This window comes from Rhea americana, unplaced genomic scaffold (genome assembly GCF_003343005.1).
Source record: "Rhea americana isolate MKP2758 unplaced genomic scaffold, rheAme1 scaffold_13, whole genome shotgun sequence".
Classification (NCBI taxonomy): Eukaryota; Metazoa; Chordata; class Aves; order Rheiformes; family Rheidae; genus Rhea; species Rhea americana.
This window is the reverse complement of record NW_028185372.1, coordinates 411,079-427,348: the sequence shown is the minus strand read 5'-3', so window position 1 is coordinate 427,348 and position 16,270 is coordinate 411,079. Positions and strand designations below refer to the sequence as shown.

At 46.8% G+C, this 16,270-nt stretch overlaps 1 protein-coding gene across 3 annotated transcripts in view; it reads left to right on the top strand.

Annotated features, from left to right (window-relative positions):
• PDZD2 (PDZ domain containing 2) overlaps nucleotides 1-8,371 on the top strand; it is a 143,062-nt gene extending 134,691 nt beyond the window's left edge. For all 3 annotated transcript variants that reach the window (XM_085326291.1, XM_085326290.1, XM_085326292.1), the window contains 3 exons: nucleotides 547-817; nucleotides 2,693-2,827; nucleotides 4,286-8,371. In XM_085326291.1, the coding sequence (XP_085182417.1) occupies nucleotides 547-817; nucleotides 2,693-2,827; nucleotides 4,286-4,452 (573 nt within the window). In that variant the 3' untranslated portion in view covers nucleotides 4,453-8,371. The remainder of the gene's footprint in view (nucleotides 1-546; nucleotides 818-2,692; nucleotides 2,828-4,285) is intronic.
• The last annotated feature ends 7,899 nt before the right edge of the window (nucleotides 8,372-16,270 follow it).

Sequence of the window (16,270 nt, the reverse complement as noted above, 5' to 3'; positions counted from 1 at the left end):
TCTGTGCATGTGCTAGTTTACCAACCAAATTGAGATGAACGATTAAATACGTGCTCTGATGTGTAGCTTTGATACATCAGAGCCTTTCTGTGCACTGATGTTGTGCATGGCTTAGATGTCTGTGCCTGAAAACAGCGTGTGCACATCACGGTCAATGGGAATTTGGGGAGGGGATGTCACACAGTGCGGTGTTGTCCTTGGCGAGTCTGCTGTAGCGTGAATGTCACAGTAACGTATGTGTTGTTGGAAGTATGTTAACCGAAGACCTTTACGGAATTCACTGAAATCGTGGGAGTGGTTTGTGATGGTACCTTCCCTAGCTATCCTTGGTTGCCTTTGGCTCAGAAGTGACCATGCAGTAATATCATCTCCATCCTCTGCTTTTCCCCCATCCCTGACTGCAGGTCTTACCTGGTCACTTAAGCCGTGAYGTTTGGGGCCGCTCGCTGGAGCGGGTGCTGCGCGTTACTTGGGCAGTAGGCACGGATCACAAACTGTGCATGGGCTTGAGGTTGAAGCACCCCTAAGACAAAATCTTTCCTGTAGGTCCACAGGGTGTTTTCAAAGGGAGTTGCATCCCAGGAAGGGACTATTCACCGAGGAGATCTCGTTCTGTCAATCAACGGCAAGTCCCTGGCGAGCTCCGTCCACGGGGACGTCCTGAATGCTCTCCATCAGGCGAGACTGCACAAACACGCGGTCGTTGTCCTCCAGAAGGAAAAAGACAAAGCAAACAATTTCTCCAGACTTGAGATAGCAGCTACTGGCAGAAAATGTGTGGGGTCTGGAAAGGATGTTGCCATGGAAATAGGAACAGGTATGATCTTTGTCCAAGAAGGGCTGGAAGGAATCCCTTGCAGAGCAGACTAAGGGGAAAAAGTCCATGTGTTTTAGATTAAAAGTGTCTGCGTCTTATGCAACTGAAGGGAGCGCATGAAATTACCTTTAACTTTTATTTGTACTCTTTGGAGCCCAAATCCAGATTTGGGTTTTTTTTAAAAAATATCATAAATAAGCAGAGACTTAGAAGGAGGTTTAGGGCCTAATCCAAATTCTACTGAAGTTAGTGATTGCTTTTCCATGTTCTTTAAGTCCAGGATAAACTCCTTTAAAGTAATAACAGTAGTCAATGCAAGAAAACAAACAAAAAAAGACCCTCAAGCTCTGCCATTTATTATTTGTAGGGACTGAACTTGCTTTTTTTTTAGTAGCAGGTTTTATACTGTTTCTAATAAAAACATAGCAAAAGTTAAGTGGAGCTAAATCAAATCCAAGGCAGCCATCCATCCCATAGGAAACTAGGAATAAATGGTTTAACTGGGTGTCGGTGAAATCGTGAGTAAATTCCTGTTTGGGCACAATGCAACATTTCAGTGCGAAGGCTGCGCTCAGGGTGTTRTAAGTGGATCCCCTGTGCTTTGTAGAACTGAGACACGTATGTAACCCTTCAGTYGGCGCCTGAGCGTTTTGGGCTGCTTTGGGAGGACTCCAGCGGCAGGGTTCAATCCTGCCCTGGCCCCTGCRTCTCCAGGCAGGACCAGGCAGTGGCTGGGGCTCGTTGCCCAGAGATTTGCTACCGCAGGCTGCCACCAACCCATCTTAAACCTCTTCACTTTAGTCTTTAACCTTTTTTTTTTTAATCGTCTTACGCTTTAACTGGGTTTGATAGCGCAGCATTGTAATGCAGCTAAAAATAAACATGGAGTGCTCTGTAAATGAACGGACAAGCGTTTCTGTAGTTGTTCCCATGAGTTTAATATATGTAATTACTGCAGAATCCCTTTCTACCCTAAGTTTGCACATGCCCTGCAAGTTGGCAAATGCTAAATATCTGTTGGTTGCAGGCACTAGAGGGCAACATTTTCTCATAAATAACGTAGAGGAGTGTTATTACCGCTACGTCTCCATCCTGCCAGGCAAAGCTCATCTTTGGATGTTTAGGATAACGGTAGCAATACTTTGTGATAATAAAACTGCGTAATTTTTACATCCATGCAGGACAGAGGATCCTTTCTTTCCCCCAGAATTACAGATTTATTTTCTCCTTAGTAAAATCATAATCTGTCCTAGCTACAGCAATGCTGCATTCTACAAACATCTAACACTGATACTGGGGAAGCAGCAGGCACCTACTGGTAATTACAATTATGTCCATAGATTTGACACCAGAAACAATTATTTATGCTAGTCTGTGATTACAGCCTTCTCCCCCCACCAAATCCACCCAGGAGGCTGGAATGTATTTATTTAATGTAATGTCTGATTCACTACTGCTATTTAAAAATATCTGGTTCTTGGGTAAGCAGGAGGTAACAAGTCAAAGAACATGAAATGTACTCCACTTATTATAATTCTTAAACCCTTTTGTTGATGCTGGTGATCTTTGCTAAGTTCAGCCTTGATGTTGCCCACAGAAATGCCCTGGCATGTTTCTGTTGAACATGTCAAATCTAAATGTCTCTGGTTGTGATCACGTTTTGCACCATATCCCCCTTACAGCTGCAGTAATGAACATTCGCTTCTAGGAAAGACCGAGTGACAACGTGCTCGAGTTTGAACATGAACTAAGCTGTGAATTGCTTTGTCCCAGCAGCAAAAAACAAAACAAAACAAAACCAAAAAAAAACCCAAACCCACAAGTTGCAATTTACTGCTAACTGAATAACAAGATGCTGTGTGTATTCTGCTGCAGATCCAAACCTGGATATGAATGATGTCGTCTGTGTTGAATTATTGAAAACCTCTGCTGGCTTGGGATTCAGTCTTGATGGTGGGAAAGCTTCGATTGCTGGGGACAGGCCCTTGCTTGTAAAAAGAATATTTAAAGGTACTAGAAACATGCATACACAATAGGTGTTATCTTGCTTTTCCTGTTGTGCCTTGTACAGATGTTTTAATTCTTGGACTCAAAGGTTTTTGAAGTGAGAGAGGATTTTATTGTCTCGTCCATTTATTACTCATTAGCCAAAATGATCATTATAAAAACACTTCTGGGACTGGYGAGGGACCGCATCTACTAGTAAACATTTATGGAAAAATCTGATTTATGAGATATCACGTAGTTCCTTCCTGGGATTGTCTGCTGTTGTGGATACTRAATGTCAGCAGTAATATCATATGTCTCGCTTTGCGAAGCTCRTGTCTTAAAAAAAGCGTAATGCTGATAATGAACATGGTTTCAAAACGCCATTCTGCATTTTATCCAATTTCTATTTTCCCCTTTTTTTTCCCGTCTTTTTGTTAATTTTCTTGTTAGATACAACTATCAGCTCTCACCAAGAATACGTGRTGTGCGTATTCAAAAACTGCCACTCTTGAATGCTGTGTGGTCAGCAGGTGGTTGAACATGTATGAACTGAGTATAGAAAGGAAACCAATACCGGAACTATTCTGTGATTTTAGTTCTGTTTAGTTGAGGGTGCAGTTTAGTGAAAAATATATTGCTTCTACCGGAAGCTGAAACTCTCYGTGAAGCTGCTGGTGCTCAGCATGTTCACAGAATCAGATTTCAGTTTCGTAGTTCCTCCGGGGGGRGGAACGACAACAACACTGATATTTCCCGAGTTCTGTGTTGTTTSTCAATTTGTGTGTGCGTGTGTTGGTTTTCTCCTCTTTAAAAAGTGATTCTGAGGGTGAAGAACGTGTTTAATTTTTGGTCATTAATTTAAGTCCTTAGTTACACTCTTTTTTTTTAATTATTGTTTTTATTTCCTCTTCCTCTCTCCATGATTGTGATACTGTCAGCRAAATTACTGTTACAGGAAACAAACCTGCAGCAGCATAGGGTGTGCCTGTCCTTAGGAGGTGTCTGTGTGTCTGGTGTGTCTGTCTGGTTTGCTCCCCAGGCTTGGCTTGTGCCTCCCCACTAGCGAGGTTTTGCAGTCCACTGTGTTATTATCCACCTACAAACAGTAAAATTCCGTCTAAGGAAAAGGCATAAACATGCAGGTTTTGTGCAACACGGAGATGTATATGTACACATGTACACGCACAGGGGTGTGTGTGTATGTGTGTGCATCAATCGTCTTTTATGCTCTCAGGCATCTTCCTTCAGAAAATCTTCCTTTTGCTTGAGAACAAGGCTTTATCATTATCTTGGTTAAAGGAAGCTTTTTGGTGAGACACAGCATGGACTTTATTGCTAGTGCTAAGCGTAAGTGACTTGCACTGAAATTGCCGTTGTTCAAAGAACTGTTTGTGTGCTGTTTGCCCTGCTGGAAAACCCATTTTTGTGGTGGTTTTGGTTTTGGTTTTGTGTTAACTTTTGCTCCCCTTTTGCTCCTAGGTGGTGCTGCAGAGCAAGCTGGAAAAATAGAAACTGGAGATGAAATTATCGCAGTTTGTGGAAAATCGTTACTCGGTCTCATGCATTACGATGCCTGGAACATCATTAAATCTGTACCGGAGGGTCCTGTTCAGTTGCTGATCAGAAAACACAGAACTTTGGTATGATGGAAGCACTGCATCTAATCACATCTGCTAAGAACAAATGTTTAAAACCATCTTGAAGTTGTCTTTACATTTCTAACGCCACTCGGCAGTGTCTTACCGCYCTCCAGAGGAGTGCGAATGGCCCCAGAGAAGCCCTGAGCACGCGTGCGGTGTACCTCATCCCATCTCACCTGGTTAGCGGGGATGTCGGAGGCCGAACACTACCGAGATTTTTGTGTTATGTGGCAGTTTTGATGGAACTTCAAGACATTTATTCAGGCTTGGTTTAAAATATTTTGACTGAGATAAATAACACTGTGCCTGTCCCTGATGTTTTTAGTATCTGCAGAGTGCTGGGAGCATARGATGTTGGTTGCCCTCCTGTTGACAAGGATGGGTGTTTAGACTGTACTATATCACTTAGCTATAATTTGACTTCAGGGCACTTGTTTAGGGTCTGGTCTTTATTTCTTATAATAAGAGAATGTCTGGAACAATCTCACTTTATTCTTCTAAGTGCAGTTTTGCTAAAAATGCGTGACAAAAGAGAAGTATAATTTTGCACAACTTTWTAAGCCTAAAACGTGAGCGTTTTATCACAAAGCTGAAAAATCCTCTTAAAAATGGTGAACTAACTCAGTATCATCACAACTGAATCTGTTCTTAGCAGCGATTTGTATCCAGAAGTACTTGGCATTAATGCAGCAGAAATCTGTGTGCAGGAAAATCATGTCCAAATATTAGGTGATTGTCCGCCAAGGTGTACATTGGGCGGTTARTTGTGATTAAAATGAGAGCGATAAAAATTGAGGTCTGATTTTTAAAATTTGGGCTTCTGACCTTAGGYACCTTTAATATATGTTTTAAAAGTTGGGATAATTGCAGATGCTGAGCACTTGCCAGTCCCACAGATGCCAGCGATTGCTGATGATGTCCAAAAGCCGGGCCGGTTTTATTTGATGACAAGAGGTTTACAGCTGCCTAACTTTAAACACTCAAGCTTGAAAACAGTGGTCTAAGGATGCAGATTTTAACAGATTAAATCTGAACTGGCCATATTTGTGGTGGCTTTCCATCATTCTTTTCTTTTCCTGTCCCCTGTTTATTTTTRCTTGTGCAGAAGTGGGTGCGTACATGTGTGCTGCTTGTAAGGTGTTCATGACCCTGGCAGTGGTGGGACGGGGCTGGTGCCGATGGTTCTGGATGGTGAAATTGGAAAGGGTTTTTCTAGATCGCAACTCACGAGGAGAAGCCGTGCTGTAGATAGAGCAGAATCGTAGGGTGACGGTGCCACCTGTGCTTAGTTTGGCTTTTCCCACCACTGCTCACGGTTGGTGTCAGTAGTAGGCGCTTCTGCTGAGAGGTACTTACAGCAGGTTGTATCAGGAGGAGAGTGCGTGGATGAGGGAATAGCTTGTAGCGGGCCACCAGCCTTGTCAGCTGAGGACAACCAGTTTGCTTCCAAGCTTCCACGGGAGCCTCATGCCGAGGGCGCCCAGCCTTGAGCTGCTGCAGACCTGCAGCGCTGCTGACGTTCACGGGGAGCCAGGAGGCCAGGTAGCTGCTACAGAAAGGTCTGGGCTGGTCGCTTGAGCCTACACCGAGATGGTGCCCTAGTTCAGTTGGTATTTATTCAACACAGCCTGTCGCAGTTGCCTGCAGGGTAGTGGAGCGCTCGCTTTGGTTCAGCCTTGGTAGGCTGCAGCTTGCTATGTGCAGAAGAAAACGCCGTTCTGCGAGGCCGCCCGAGACCAGGCAAGCAGGAAGGCTGTGCCACGTTTGCTGATGAATCAATAGACGTAATTCTTTCTCGGTGACACGCGTTAGCATGGGAATCCAAAGAGAGCTGTAGCTCTAGGTTGCAGGAAAGGCGATGCTGGACCGGCTGCTTGCCTTGCAGAATTGCTACTGAAGCTAGTTCAGGTCCAGCGCTGTGAAGCGGCGGTGGAGATGGTCCCTCGTGACGCCAAAGCTGGGCCGCTCCGCCGGGACCAGCCCTTGCCTTCGGCCACCCTGGGGCAGGTGTCGGGAGGGGGCCGGTGCCCGCCCCGCGCAGGGGGACCGTGCTGCGCCTGCGGGCCTGTGCTGGGAAGAAGAGCTGAGCTGTGCTTGTCAGTTGAAAACCGGGGAGAAGACATTTGGCAATGACAGACAAATTGCAAGGCCTTGTTCAGGAACGACCAAAATCTGATTGTAACCGACAGTGTGTATAATAGATACATAAAATGCATGTGGAATTTAATGCAGCGTAGTGACTACATACCTGTATATGTATAATACGTACAAGTGCAGTACTGACGTTTTGCTACTTCAATATGGTAAATCACAATTGTGTTTTAGGAAATGGCATTTCTTTCCAGTCCACGGTTTAAAATTCATGAAGTCCCAACCCAGGGAGCATGTTGCGCCCTCACTCCTAAGCCAGTGTGAACTCAAAGGTGAAATCTTCATTTTGTAAATTAAACTTAATTTGAGATGTCTTAAATGTGGTGAATATCTTCAGACACTTATTTGCAGGTACTGTTCATTGTGAGTGATTTAGTAAGCTTTCATTTTTCAGTAGTCAACTACTGTTCAATTTTTTATTTTACACGCACGTAGATATGTGTTGGATCAGTAACAGCAAAGGGGGAATTTTTGTGTGTGATTCAGTAGTGACTATAATTTAAAAGATAGATTTAATGTTCAAAGTCTAATAGTTAATATCGATAGAAYGACACACTTCTCTACTAACTTTACAGCAAGAAAAAGATTACTTTAGCCCTGATTGTTTGTGTCCTGAGATAACTATTTTTTGTGAAGGAACAGGAAACATCCTTAGTGATGCTACTAGCATTGCTGTCATTGCAGTAGCATTTCCAGATGCCTCTGTTGAGGTGACATTCCCTATAAAAGTCCCAGAATTTTTTGGAGATAGTTCTGCTTTATTAAGAACAGGATGGGTAGATCAAACAGATGTTGTGAACCTGCCATTACACATCTGGCAAAGTAAACATCCTTACTTTTCTGAGTGCCTGGTAATGCTAAAATGGCAGAGGGAGTTGCGTTGGTTCATCAGTATTCGATAGGTTCATGAGCATTTTTAGTCTTGCTTAATGGCACGTTGGTCCCTGAGGCAATTTTGTCCRTGCAGGAGAGCTGGCCAAGCCCTATGAGGGTGGTGACTCTGCAGGGAGTCACAGCTACAACTAGGAAGACAAGAAGTAAGGTTGTAAATACGTGCTTGATCCCAGACCAGTCCCGAAGGCGTTCCAGATGAGGCCGAGTTTCCTCCGAGATGGAGTAGGTCTGGCAAGGCTGCCTCCTGGGCCTGGAGCAGCTCAGGAGGAGGCACGTCCYGGGTAGGAGAGCAGGCTCTAGTGTGATACTGGGCAATAGCATGTCCTGCAGYGTTTTGCACCTGGAAGCAATATCAGGTGGGGAGAGAGCAATATCAGATGATTTTCTTGCTAAAAAGATTCCTTTGAGGGTAACTAAGTATTAAGAAAATGTTGAGTGATTCATGTTTCCTAGTAACTCTTGCTTTATAACCCTGGTTAATATTCTGCAGTTGTTCTTGTCAAAGGTGGAAGGAGACATTCCCAGAGAGGAATGTTTACATGCTTCTGCGTTTAGGGTATGTAAATGTACACATGGAAGTAGTGAGGAGGAGTAGACTAGATCATGTGAGGAATTGGGATCCCACTCTAGGTAGATTTTGTGTATTAGGCTGATACACTTATTGTATGATACTGTATATTTACACTTTTATTTATATAAATAAAATTTCTTCTAATGAAAATTGTTTAAAATGCCTTGTATATTATAAAAAGTGAGTGCAATAACATGAAATAGATTGTACATTTTTAAATTTGTTGTCTCTGTTATGTAAATCTGTATCTCCATAAACTGTTTTGTTTGGGTTTTTTAGTGATTTTGAAAATAAATGGTATCCTTAGTACTCCTCTAGATATTTATTTCTGTTATGCCAAAGTGTATCCTGTTCTGAGCTGGAGGCCTGACCTGGGATCACAGAGATGAGACTGTCCTGGAGGGCACAGTCAAAGACTATGTTAAAACTGTTGAGATGTGCGTCTGAGCTACAAGCATACATACTGCCCTCTTGGAGCTGTCATTTATCATAAGGAGGTTTAAAGCATTTAAGAAGTCTTCAAAGATGTTGTATAGGATCTACTCTTGTGTTTGGAGGATGCACTCAATATTCCCATGCCCAAGGAAAATGCAGACAGCAAAGGTTAACATAAAGTTTTCGCTCAGCAGCAGTCTTTGGAACCTGACAGCATTAAATGCTCCGCGCTGCCCGCTCTGCTCCTCAGGTTTAAGGAGGTCAGGTTGCATCTGCGTGGACTATGCATCTACAACTAATCCCAGCCTGATACTTGTTGTCTTCAGCCTTCCCTGGGGAAAAACTCCAAGCCATGGTAAGCAGGAGGTGGTGGCAGGGCTGCATGGCAGCAATCTGCATGAAGACCTGGGGGAGCTCAGAGGACTGAAGTAGCTGTGGTGGAGCTCTTGGCAGGAGCTGCAAGCCGTAACTGCMTAACTGCTAAAGTCTGAGTCAAGTGATCCACCTTCTAACGCGTGCAGCTGCCTTCACTGGCACTGTATTGCAGTTTGAAGCATGGCTACTGCTGAGAAGGGTAAGTTGGGTCTGGAAAGCACAGTGCAGATGTCCTCCAGGGAGCTGCTCCAGCATGGGTAGTGCCGAATGTAATGATATGTTCAAAATCCAGTGCTACCTGAGAGGGTATGGACGCATCAGCTGGTCCCCACGAGGCAGGCTGAGCTGGAGGTGGGATCTTGCCATAGGTTAGGAATTTATATCCACATTGCAAACCTGCATGAGGTACCCTGTACTGTGCTCACCGCAGCAGCTGTACTGTGAGTTCCTGCCTGGTTCGTGCTGTTTGTGGTCCAGCTGCCTTGCTGGCGTGCCTTCTCCCAGGGCGCGCGGCATTAGCCAACGTCTCTCCTCCCTGTGGCTTCCAAACCTCAAAGACCAGGTTGCTCTCCAGGCAGCGTGTGTTGGTGGGCAGGGGTATCTCCTCCTGCTCCTCTCGGGCAAGGACGCTGCTGGAGGCGGTGGCATGACCGCAGGCCGTGCCCATTCGCTTTCGGTTTCTGCGCCCTGCGCTCCCAGGGCACGAGTGAGTAAACGTCTGGTGAGGAGGGAGACGTTTGCTGAATCACCCCGCGCCTGGGGCAGATCACGAGGTGAAGAGGCCACCCGCGACCCCCACGCTGGAAGGGGAAGGCAGGAGCTCTGTGGTCTCCTGGCTGCACCGAGCTCCCTCTCCCAGCACCCTGTCCCTCGCAAGCAGCTGCAGCGAAAGGCGGTGTCGAGCGCCTCCGAGCTGACGCGAGGCGGGACCTGGGCCTGCCCCGTGGGGTTTATAGATAAGATTGTGCACGGTGTAAAAAGCCCAATAAGAAATATTACGTTAGTYGGAGAAGGGGGGTGCGTATGTTATGCAGCCCACCTGCCCTAGGTGCCGCGAGACCCAGCGCAGAGGGGGCTCGGAGGATTTTTGGCATTGGATGGCTCGCTCCAGCGCACCTGCCTGGCAGGAAGCCTGTGTCTCCCGCAGGGCTGCACGGTGACCCCCTCCCTTGTGCCGGAAAGAGGGAAAAAGGCGTTTCTGCCATGAAGGTCTCCTCTGCTTTCTCCTCYCCCCTGCTGCCCTCAGCGCTAGGGCAGCCCATGACTCTTCTTTCCCATGACTCCTCCGTATATCCGTCCTCCTGTCCATCCTCCCCCTACTTGCTTTTAACGCATGATGTGAGCTGGAGATCAACAGAGTTCAAGTGTCAGAGAAGGGTAGCTTTTACAAGATCAGTCTTGAAAGCCTTTAATTAAAATTTTAATTGTCCCAGATGGTACTTAAGTGAAAGGGAATACAGCACAGATAAGGCAATGGTCTCAATCCGTAAATGGATTAGTGCATGTAAAATTGTTTATGCACTAAGACATCCAAAAGCAGTAGAAAATTACATTTGTAAGCTAGGCTCTTAGGGACTGTGTATTGCCTAATGCAGATGTGTTTCAGAAACCAGGCATTTTTCTGAAGACCCCAGAGCTTCTGCAGGTGGAGAACTTGGCACTAAAGGCAGGAGAGGTTTGCAGTTTGGGATATGGCTTCTTTTCTTCCTGTATCACTAACATAAAGAGCCAATATCTAAATGAGATAAGTCACGATACCTACTGTATTTGTGATAAAGCTTGTGACAGAATCAAAAAAAATCAAATTACTCATCATTTTTGCTGCCTTTCCTGCTATTCTGCTTCCTGTTAGCATCTCTCAGCCTGACGTAAGTCCAAAAATAGCCTGTGTGTCTCTGATATTTATGGAACTCATAAATATTTCTTGTCTGTATTTCAAATTTACCATGTTGCTAAGCTTGACCAAAGGCTGAACGTCACCATCTGCGAGCCCGCAGGAGGGCGATGGGAAGGAGAGCCCCTGGCAGGAAGCATCCGTGCTCGGGGGGAGGGAGGAAGGGGCAGAGGGTGCGGCGCAGCCGGGGAGCGATGCCGCGGGGAGCACGGGACTGCCGGCAAGGGGAAGCACGCGTGCCCGCCCGTGCGCCCCGCTTCGTGGTGCCCGGGGCACGGCGCGGGGCCGCGAGCCCCCGGGCCTCTCTCTGCCCTGGGCTGAGAACGTGCAAGCTCGGTCCCGGAGTTTGCAAAAACAAAAAACCTCGTGGTGCAAACCGCCGTGCTGTGCTGAAATAAGGCTCGCCCTGCCACCACGCGGCGTGCCAAGCTCCGATGCGACGGATGTTGTTCAGCGGTCAAGGTATTTCAAAATAACAAAAACAATAATAAAACCAGAACCTTTCTGCCTGCCGGTTTACAGCCCCACGCGAGCTGGCCTCGCCTCGGCGTGCGGCTGAATCGGGCTGGTAGGACGGCTCCGAGCAAGCGACTCGAAATTGCTCCRGCTTCGCCCGGTTTTCTCGCCCCGCGCCGCGGCTCCCTTCGCGCGGGGCAGCCGGGGGGCCGCRGTGCGACCTGCCGCTCCGCTGCCGGGACCGGGGCCGGAGCGACCCGGCGCTCTCGGTGCCAGGCACCCGCTGGTGACACGTGTGAAACGGGGAGGTGCAGCCCCAGCTCTCCTCCTGAGCACTCAGGCAAGATCCCCTCAGGACAGCTGAACGCTGTGAGATCAAATGACACAAATGCAATTAGTTATTTGACGTTACTGCACTTTATGAGCTATTTTCTGCTGCTGATGAGATCAGTAACGTTCGCCTCTGTGCTTTTGGAGGAGGTCTGCTCTGGCTAGCCTTGCACTGCCAAGAGACCGTGCACGAGAAGGGCCCACAGCCTCCCGCGCCCGGTTTCTTCAGCATCGCCCGCACCGCATGACGATGCGTTGAAGACCCTTGTTTGCAGCTGTAGCAGCTCTCAGCAACGTTGCTCACCGGCGGTCGAGCCACCGGACAGCCACCTGCCTCATGGAAAGCCCTGACAGACAGAGAGACGTCCCGTCAYGTCCCCGAGCCTTTCCTGTCCGGCAGCCTTGGGTCCCGCCGGATGCACGTCATGCCCTCGAGCCTCTGACGTCGCGGTCGGCGAATGAGTCCGTCTCAGCCAGGCATGCTAAAAATAACTCGCAGCATGTGAGACACTGCTCTTCGGCTGACTGGAAAAAAAAAAAAAAGAAAAAAAGAAAAACATCCTGCAGGGAATGGGGGGCGTGGGGGCGTTGTCTGTTGTCTAGCCATTCGGTTAGGAAATGCCCCGCGCACACCCTGTCTCGGGCGTGAGGCTGCGAGCTGGCCGCCGGCGCCGGATGGGCTTTCGCCCCGGCAGCTGCGGCCCACGGCGCTGCGCTTGTCGGCGTGGCAGGTGCCCGCGGCTGACGGGAAGCGCTCCGGGGTGGGAAGTTTGCTTCGCCGGGTCGGTTTGCTTTGCTATTTTGGTGTCAGGTGTTTGCGGGTGAGTCAGGCTCCTTTGGGCAGAAACGCCTGGGCACAGCTAGGAGATTTTGSTCCCCTGCCCTGCAGGGAGGAACCGGTCACCACGCCGTGCTTGGCTGCGCGGGGTGGTGGGTAGGMGCGTCTTTGGGTGTCTTTGCAAGGCCGATGGGACTTGGTGGTGTGATTTCTTTCTTGTTGGGGCTGTGGAAAAAAAAATGCACCCGCAAGAGCACTTGGCACCAGGCTGATGGGGCTCCTCTGGAYTTGTTTCCTGGTGTCCTCCGAAGGGACGTTCCTCAAAGCCTCCGCWGGTGGCTAACTGGGAAGGGACAGGGGCTTGCTTTGCTCTGATTCTTTTTTCMATCTACTGTAACCAGAGCCTTTAGCAAGGAAGCTTTCAGCTCTCCGCACGCCACGTCCCCCAGAGGTGCTGCTGTCTGCCGGTGACGCTGCGGAGAAGCAGCCAAGACCTGGGAAAGCCTCTGGTGGCGACCTTGGGCTCTCCTCTCCCTGGACATGTCCTTGGAGCCCAACTTTAGGGAGAAAGAGTAACCTTTGCTAGTCCCTCTTGGTAAGTAGGACAATTTCTCCCCTGACAAAACACCAGCTTCTAAACTCCTTCGAGAAAGCCCAAACTCAATCCTGGCAAAACTCTCTGTATTCCTTTCTGCCTGCATCCACGACTAAAACTTTAACACAAACGTGTATCCCTCAGGAATTCCCCAAAATTCTCTTCCTCAAAATTGCAACACCTGAAGCCCCTGACACCGCTGAACTATTCTGGAAGTAGTAACTGCTGGAAAATATCAAAACAGGCAAATCGTTTTTCTGTTTCAAAGTTCGGGGATATAGGTTATGTCTCGTTCCTCTTAGAAGAAGAAGCCTGATCTCCCCTTGTAAATCTACTGTCAGTCTTCTGATGCCTTGTTGTGCGACTTCCATCTTCTATTTGAAGGATTTTTTTGTATAAATGATCACTCATTCAGAATGCRCAAAAAACAGAGCTATAAAAACACTGACTCATTTTCTTTGCTAGCATGTCATATTTATTATCTCAACAAGAATTCAAGACRTACGTGCCTGCAGCAGACACAGAAACATCTGGCCTGCATCCAAAATAGGCCTTAAGAAAAACAAGCTCATGTTGATACAATCATACAGCAGATCGTTTGGAGAAGTAACACGAGGTCTCAGTGCCTAGGGAAGACRTCAAGCTCTTGCTCATATACTGGCATTGGTCATTTGGATCTAGGTCATTTTCCTGAGCTCACAGTGAGTGCTAGCACTCTGGAAAACCCTCGCAGCAACGTAGAAACATTTCATGAAAAATAAATAGTCCTTACAGATCTAGACAAAAAAAATACTGCAGTACTACTCAACTCAAATATCTCGAGGAAAACACACCCCTCTAAGTTTCATAACATTCACACCTGCTACATCTTGAAATCGTGGCTGGGCTCTATGGCCTTACACCAAGCTTCCTACTGAATTTTAAAGCAGCACATCAAGCAGAACACTTCTATTCAAATACATTTTAGTTATTAATGTGAATACTAATGCTGATTTTTTCCTGAGCGTCCCAGTCAGGCCTAATCACTGCTTAGCTTCCTGAAGGCTAGATAAGGATTTTGGGACTCCATCAAACCCAGGAGATGCACCAGGCTTTTGGCTGAGTTCAGGACTGCTGTTAGCCAACAGCTCTGCTAAGTTGCACATGGARCTAGCCTGGAAGCTGGTGTTCAGCCTAACAGAAACTCTTTGCATTTACTTTTTAATACCTGAAAAAAATGACTTCTTCTGTACATGTCAGCAAAACAAACATCATTACTTCGCAGTGGTAAAACAAATAACAATTATTCTTGAAACAGAATATTCTCACTGAAGAAGCATTCGCTGGCTCAGGGGAGGAAGGAACCAGCCTCTGGTTCAAGCAAACAGCAAAGCTCCCAGTAGTGTCACTGGAGCTGGGTTAAGCCCTATACACAGAAAGGAGATGGAGTCACCTTCTGCTAAGCAAAATCAGTGTCAACAAATAATAGTCCCATAGTCAGTTGTGATGGGGTTTAAAGAGCTACATAATGACAAATTTGCAAAGGTAGCTTCAGAAGAACTGATGAAAAAGATCATTATAAATATGAACAAGAATTTACTGAGCAGGAAAGAATGTAACTTTAACTGACCCAGAATTCAAAAGGTACAAATATGCACAATTAAGCAAGAATACGACTTAAAGTTACATTTCCTGCTAAATTCCTAAGAGAAATGGTTATTTTGCACATGTCTACATACAGACTTGAAGGCAATTACAAAACCTACTCAGTTATAGCCATTTTCTTGCCAGCTTACACTCCTGAAAAATACTGCTTAAAGTCATGTCTGACATGCTTGACCAGAAGCGTTGCTGTTTGCCTTGCTGTGAGTCAGCGTGCTTGCTGCAGCTCCCTCGAAGCCAGCCACGCGTAACCGTTCAGTGAGACAGGCATCACCATCCACTGGATGAATTACAGCAGCTTTTCCATTCCAAACCGAAATGAAGCTGCCATGAAATGAAATGGCAATAAAGTAGAAGGGAAGAGCCTCCACCTAAAAGCATCGTTGCACATTGAGAAATCCAAGGTTGCTTTCTTGTGCTAACTGTAACATTCAATTTTAGTGACATTATTTCTTTAAAGAGAGGTAGTTGCTTTCTTTGAAAAAAATAATGTTCTCAAAAAAAGCCTCAGATCCAACAATAACATCAACTTCTATTGATAAATTACTGGTCCTTATAAAAATACACAGCAGTATTGTATTGTTCTCAAGAAGTTCTTTTTAATATTGAAATAATCCCTTCACCAAATGCACATACCTTAATAGCTGTATTTCTCTGTATAATGTATCCCTTTCCATGTTGAACAATATACTGAAGAATGCTCCCCTCAGCAATGCATTAAGTATTTATTATCAGAAAGCATTACACTTTCTTTTAGTTAATAGGACGTATTTTTGTCATGACTTGAACAGTTCTTCATACTACTTTTYGAGCCTAAACATATAACACCCAATTAATAGTTCCATGAAATACTCATCTCATACAAGTGAGGGTGCATATATATATATATATATGTATTTATATAGATATGTAAATATATATACACACAYATATAAAATATAATATAGACTAGAATTACGCAATATCATGTTAATTCACAGAAYTGTAATTACTAGCCAGTGAGGCAACATCCTATAACAAATAACCTTCCAATAAAGAATAACTTTTTAAATTAAGAAGTGAAATAATCCCAACAGCAGATCGCTGTCCAGCAGACTCTGCGCTTCAGGAGAGACGAACAGTTCGAGCCGAGGCACCCGGCTTCCGGCACCCATCTCCCGGAGACGGACGGGTTTGGCTGGTTCCCGGAGGCGCTCCGCCCCGACGGCCGGCCGCGCGCGGGAACCGGCGCTCGGGAGCGCCCCGCGGCCTTATCTTGGTTTCCACCCAGTGTTCCCAGTTATCCACGTGCATCTAGGATGGCTGTAGTAGTTTCCGAAGGAATYGGGTTTTGGCGGCCTTCCTTCAGCGGCTGCAGGCAGCGAAATACAACGGCAAAGAGGTTTTTCTCCGTGTCCCCRGCGTCAGCGAAGTCTCTCGATCCGAGCGCGCGAGCCCAGCGGGCGCCCTCGCGGAGGCGGCTCACGTCTCCAGGCAGAACAGTTTCGCGAGGAGGTTGAGGACCTTCTGGCGCAGGTTCCACTTGTCCCCGATGTGGCGCAGCTGCACGGCGCACTCGGCCACGGCTTCCTGCTCTGCAAAGCCCACGAAACGGGCCCTCAGCGCCAGTGTGCCCGCCGCACCTCCTGCCCCCCGCGCCCGCCTCCGCGCCCGCCCGGGAATTCATGCGGCCTCGGGGGGGGGGTAAATTTTTCTTCTAGAGGG